At 39.3% G+C, this 6,723-nt stretch overlaps 1 protein-coding gene across 1 annotated transcript; it reads right to left on the bottom strand.

Annotated features, from left to right (window-relative positions):
- Positions 1 to 865: 865 nt before the first annotated feature.
- Positions 866 to 4,918, bottom strand: LOC140878766 (uncharacterized). Its single transcript, XM_073282384.1, has 6 exons — positions 3,820 to 4,918; positions 3,266 to 3,720; positions 2,164 to 2,419; positions 1,688 to 2,016; positions 1,119 to 1,564; positions 866 to 1,028 (listed from the first exon to the last, which is right to left on the bottom strand). Exons 1-6 carry the CDS (start codon positions 4,916 to 4,918, stop codon positions 866 to 868), a joined length of 2,748 nt encoding a protein of 915 aa, XP_073138485.1.
- Between the last annotated feature and the right edge of the window lie 1,805 nt (positions 4,919 to 6,723).

Raw genomic sequence — 6,723 nt, forward strand, 5'->3', positions numbered from 1 at the left:
AGTCAAGAAGACATGCAATTGATGATGGGGTAAGTGGTGGTTGAGTGCAATAATCAAAATTCAATACGTAATGTGTGTCGGCTACTAAAACGCAGTCAGCCCAACACGTCTCGACTCGGGCTGATAATATTTCCTTTCTTGGTTCGTACATTATAAACATATGAATATTATACTTGAAATTCTCGTAATAATATTTCTTACGATCTCGTGCATAGGTTAGTCTCGTTCCATGAATCCAGAATCAAACTCGCCCTGAAATCATAAACTTAATTGAAAGCGTTAAACATAAAATAATTATATCATTAAACCATAATCATTAAATCATAACTTAAATAATTTATGGTATAAAATCATAAAAATTATTTAAAAATCATCTAAGTGAGTTTAGTGGATTTGGACCTTACAACTCTACCCTCCTTAAAAGAATTTTGTCCTCGAAATTCGACTCACCAAATAATTTTGGGTATCGGCTACGCATATCTTGTTCAGTCTCCCAAGTAGCCTCTTCCACTAAGTGATTGCGCCATAAGACCTTTACCATCTTGATCTCTTTGTTTCTCAACTTTCGGACTTGTGTATCCAAAATTTGGATAGGTACCTCTTCATATGACAAGTCTGGCGTCCACTGAACTGGTTCATGACGAATGACATGGGAAGGATTTGAGATATACTTCCTCAACATCGAGACATGGAAGACGTCGTGTACTCCTTCTAGATTTGGAGGCAATGCTAATCGATAAGCTCTTGCTCCAACCTTGTCTAGGATCTCGAAAGGTCCTATATATCTCGGGCTCAGCTTTCCTTTCTTCCCAAATCTCAAAACTCCTTTCCAAGGTGACACTTTCAAGAACACATGATCACCTACCTAAAACTCCAAGTCTCTACGCCTCTTATCGGCGTAGCTTTTCTGTCGACTCTGTGCTGTCAACATTCTGTCCTTGACTTTTGCTATCAAGTTGATTGTCTGTTGCACTATTTCTGGCCCCAATATAGCTCTTTCTCCAACTTCATCCCAATGCAATGGAGTCCTGCACTTTCTCCCATACAAAGCCTCATAAGGAGCCATTCCAATAGTAGCTTGATAACTATTGTTATATGTGAACTCCACTAAAGGAAACTTCGATTCCCAATTTCCTCCGAAGTCAATCATGCAAGCCCTAAGTAAATCCTCCAGTATCTGAATCACTCGCTCAGATTGTCCATCTGTTTGTGGATGAAAAGCTGTACTGAAGGCTAACTTTGTCCCCAATCCATGATGTAGACTCTTCCAAAAGTTCGATGTGAACTTGGGATCCCTGTCAGAGACTATCCTTGCTGGAACTCCATGCAATCTAACTACCTCTCGAATATACAACTCTGCATATTGATTCATCGAGAAGTTGTTTCTAACTGGTAAAAAGTGAGCTGACTTCGTCAACCTGTCAACTATTATCCATATTGAATTCATTCTTCGTTCTGTAATTGGAAGTCCAATCACAAAGTCCATGGTGACATCTTCCCATTTCCAAGTGGGAATGTGTAATGGTTTCAGAAGTCCTGCTGGCCTTTGATGTTCAACTTTGACCTGTTGACATGTCAAACATTCGCTAACAAACTTAACGATGTCTTTCTTCATACCTGGCCACCAGTATAGCATCTGTAAATCCTTGAACATCTTTGTACTCCCTGGATGAATAGAATATGGTACAGTGTGAGCCTCAGTCATCACATCTTCCCTCAGTGAATCTACTGCTGGTACCCACTTTCGCCCTTTGTGATGCACGATCCCATCCTTCACTGTATACAATGCACCCCCTTTAGCTTCATCTTTAAGTTTCCAAGTTAATAATTGCTGGTCTGAAGCCTGACCTGTTCGAATCTTGTCGAGCAAACTTGGAACCATTGTTAAGGCTGATAGGGCACAAACTTCCATCGGCTCAACTACTTCCAATCTGAGTCGTTCAAAATCTGCAATCAACTCTTGTTGAGTTGTCATTCTGTTCAAGGTTGCAGATTTACGACTCAAAGCATCTGCGACTACATTAGCTTTACCCGGGTGGTAGCTAATATCACAGTCATAATCTTTCACCAATTCGATCCATCTTATCTGCCTCATGTTCAACTCCTTCTGGGTGAAGAAGTACTTCAAACTTTTATGATCAGTGAAAATCTGACACTTCTCACCATAAAGGTAATGTCTCCACAGTTTGAGTGCGAAGACAACTGCTGCCAATTCAAGGTCATGGGTAGGGTAATTCTTTTCATGAATCTTCAACTGTCGTGAAGCATATGCTATCACCTTTCCATCTTGCATCAAGACAGCCCCTAATCCACTCTTGGAAGCATCTGTATAAATTATGAATCGACCTGTTCCTTCTGGTATGGCTAGTACTGGTGCTGTCATCAACTTTTTTTTTAACACTAAAAAGCTTTTCTCACACTGATTAGACCATTCAAACTTCACACTTTTGCGAGTTAATGACGTTAGTGGTAGCGCTATCTTGGAGAAATCCTGAATGAATCTCCTATAGTAACCCGCTAATCCCAAGAAACTCCGTATCTCTGTAGCATTCTTTGGAGTAACCCAATTTTTAATTGCTTCTATCTTTGCTGGATCAACCTCTATTCCCTTAGCCAAAACTATGTGACCCAAAAATGCAATCTGTTCCAGCCAAAATTCACACTTACTGAACTTAGCAAACAATTGTTTTTCTTTCAGAATTTGCAAGACTGTAGTTAGATGCTGACGATGCTCATCTGAACTACGAGAGTAAATCAGTATGTCATCTATGAATACTATGACAAACTGATCTAAGAAAGGCTGAAACACTCTGTTCATAAGATCCATGAATACTGCCGGTGCATTGGTAACTCCAAATGGCATGACTAAAAACTCGTAGTGGCCATAACGAGTCCTGAAAGCCGTCTTATGAATATCTTCATCTTTCACCTTCAATTGGTGATAACCTGATCTCAAATCGATCTTGGAGAATACTACTGCCCCTTGTAACTGATCAAAAAAATCATCAATCCTTGGCAGTGGATATTTGTTCTTCACTGTTACTCGATTCAGCTCTCTATAATCGATGCACAGTCTCATAGACCCATCTTTCTTCTTGACAAACAATATCGGTGCACCCCAAGGCGATATACTCGATCTAATAAAGCCTTTATTGAGTAGCTCTTGTAGTTGCTCCTTCAATTCTTTCATTTCAGTCGGTGCTAATCTGTATGGTGCTTTGGAAGCTGGTTGGGTTCCGGGCATTAATTCAATCCCAAATTCTACCTCCCTAGCTGGAGGTAATCCTGCAATATCATCAGGAAATACTTCTGGGAAATCTCTCACTACCTTGACGTCTTCAAGTTTCGATCGAGGTAATTCTTGGTCGCAAGTGACACTTGCGAGGAAACCTGCACATCCTTTATTTAACACTTGCCATGCCTTACCTACTGAAATTAAAAGAGATGAATTATTTTTCGGTGTGGCATGGAATAGAAACGTTTCTCCATCCTTAGTTTTCAAGGAAACCGTCCTCCGTTTACAGTCTATGGTAGCCTCGTAACAAGACAACCAATCCATACCAAATATCACGTCAAAGTCCGACATTTTGAGGATAATAAGATCAGCATACAACTCATGACCTTGCATCTGTATACTGCATCCTCTGATTATCAAATCACTACTCAATTCTTCCCCTAAAGGCAAGGATATACTAAATCTCGATGTTGACTTATCAGGTACTAAACCCGATTTATTAACAAATTCAACAGATATGAATGAATGTGTAGCTCCAGTATCAATTAAGACATGAGTGGGATTACTGGAAACATTAATCATACCTGTAACTATAGCTGTATTCGGATCCACTTGATCATGTGCCATTGCAAAAACTCGTCCTCTTACTGGTTCTTTGGATTGAGGGCAATCTTTTCGATAGTGCACTGGCTTTTTGCAAAGTAAACATACTCCAGTCCCTGCCATGCATTGACCTGAGTGAAGTTTTCCACATTTTTGACAAGCTGTTGGTGCAATCGCCGGTTTTGGTGCTGGTAGAGCCAATTGTTTCTGCCCCTGAGGTCGATGTTGTTGCTGTTGGTATGGTCGGTGTTGGGGTGGAGCTTGGTACGGTCTCTTTCTGTTAGCATTTCCTTGTTGGTCCCAATTCTGATAACTAGATCTTTTTGCTTGTGACTCTCTGATAATGTCGTTTCTGTCCTTTTCGGACAGCATGGCCTGATCCACCGCATCTTTGTAATTTTTCGCTCCACTTAGTCTAACATCCTTTCTGATGAAGGCATTCAATCCTTCTGTGAAATGTTTCAACTCTTCAGCAGGATCACCATTAATCATCGGTACAAAGTATCTCCCCCTTTCAAACTTCTTTACATACTCCGCAATTGACATGTTTCCTTGACGAATCTCCAAAAACTCTCTAGCCAACCTGTTTCGGTTGCTCACCGTGAAATATTTGCCGTAGAACACATCATTGAATCCATTCCAAGTAAGGGTGGTTAGGTTCAACGCTGCTTTGGCTCCATTCCACCAAACACGAGCGTCATCACAGAACATATAGGTAGCACATCTCAATCTATCCACATCCGTGATCTGCATGAATTCAAAAGCAGTCTCCATAGCTTGGAACCATTGTTCCGCAATCAAAGGATCAGTCTCTCCTTTGAACTCAGGTGGTCCCAACTCTAAGAACCTTTTGTAGATAGGGTTTTGATTAGCCGCAGGATGGTTATTTCCAGCATTAGCTGTCTGGGCTTGAAGCAACTGTTGGATTTGAGCTCCCTGAGCACGGCTTTGCTCTTGAAGCAGAGCAGTTAATCCCGTCAAAAACTGGTTGTTTTGATTGTTCTCACTATCTGGCCCGCAATCATTATGGTTGTTGTTAGCGGCATTGGCGTTGGTGTTATTTCCCCTACGTGATGCCATAATCCTAAAGTCCAATATTATCCACACCGCTTAGTCACAATTCAATACGTAAATATACTTTAACATGTAACATGCATACATTATCTCATCGCATTATCATACACATGATCGAATAAACATCATAACTTACAGAGATGAAGACAGAGCGTTGGAGTCGTGGCGAGTATGCATGAGTGTTTTAAGAAAACCCAGAGCGAACTGCTCTGATACCAAACTGTAACGCCCTCAACCGATGAAGATGTTACCAAACTAACATGACCATAAAACACTGTGCGGAAAAGAAAATTTTTGAAAGATGTATGCATACATCAAACCTTACTTAAAAACATTTCAAAATAGTTTACAAACCAAATCATAACAATTTGAAACAATTAAAGCGTATTTTCTTCAATCAACCTAACAACATTTAGTTCATTAACTTGACACAAACATACTCAGTACGTAACACACTCATCACATAACACACTCATGCATCACCCGCCGGTCCGACTCCTTGCTCTTCTTCATGTCCGGCATTGAACTCGTCGACATATGCATAAATGTCTTCCTCATTACCTGCACCATTCAAGTATAGTGAGTCTAAAGACTCAGCAAGAGTATGCAGTAAAAATCATGAGATTTCAATTATCAAATAAACGTAATATAACATAACATAACATAACATAACATAACATAACATAATATAAACTTATCATTTGGTGACGAATTATGCGAAATTGTGGCAACCGTCATAATGGGCACATTCATCTTTTCTTGTTGATCAACAATCATATGGCATTACGCCTCGTAACATTCTTTCATTTTCGGAGGCCCCTCCGGAGCTCATCCCGGAGGACCTAACCCGTACATTAAGCCATATTTGGAAAGGTCCCTCCGGAGCCCAAACTGGAGTACCAGTCCCGTATTTCCACCACAAAAACACATAAAACATCAAAATATTTTTATGCATCAACATATCATATCTTCATGCTTCATCATAAAATTATTCATTCATGATTCATCATCTTTCATTTCATCATCATATCATTATAACATATCATTTTCTTATGAAGCATCATCATATCATCGTAATTTCTGTCATAACTTTCTTTTCATTAACATTAAACTTTACTCGATAACTTCATGCACGTCATAAGTGATAAAAATCATACTTTCATATTGAACATAGGTTTCATGAATGAAACATAGACATGTATATGCGTCACATAACGTAATCAATCCACGTAAGTTGTTCTTGACTTAAAACTTGAAACTTTTTGCATAAGAATTCTTAAATATACTTTATAAGCCTTTAAAGATCATAACCATGAATTTAGGACCCCAAAATAACATAAATAAAGCTTCAAATCAGAAGGCCATGCGCGGGGGCGCTACTTTTCGGGCGCGGGCGCGCATACCCTACTGATGGGTCTGCTTGTTCATTCTTAAACTCTATTTTGCAGTCGGAATTCGGAAAAGTGGTAAACATGAAAGTTTTAGCCCTTGCTCTTGGATTTCTAATGCAGAAAACTTCACCTTAATTGGAATTTTCAGTAAAACGTTATGCTCATTCTTCCCAGATGTGTCACTGCCGGGAAATCAAAACACTCGACACACTTTGGGATGAATTTGACCAATCTTCCAAAATGATTTTGACAAAACTCAAAACATAAAAGTTGTAGATAAATAATTGTTTTTCAAATTCAATTGGCCTCATATAATTTGGATCACTACACTAATTTTGATCTTTAAAATAGTAACAAGTGCCGCTAATTCGGAACAATCCAACATAAGTAACATTTCAAAACTTTCACTCAAACTAATTC

This window comes from Henckelia pumila, chromosome 2, assembly GCF_033568475.1.
Source record: "Henckelia pumila isolate YLH828 chromosome 2, ASM3356847v2, whole genome shotgun sequence".
In the NCBI taxonomy this organism is placed as follows: Eukaryota; Viridiplantae; Streptophyta; class Magnoliopsida; order Lamiales; family Gesneriaceae; genus Henckelia; species Henckelia pumila.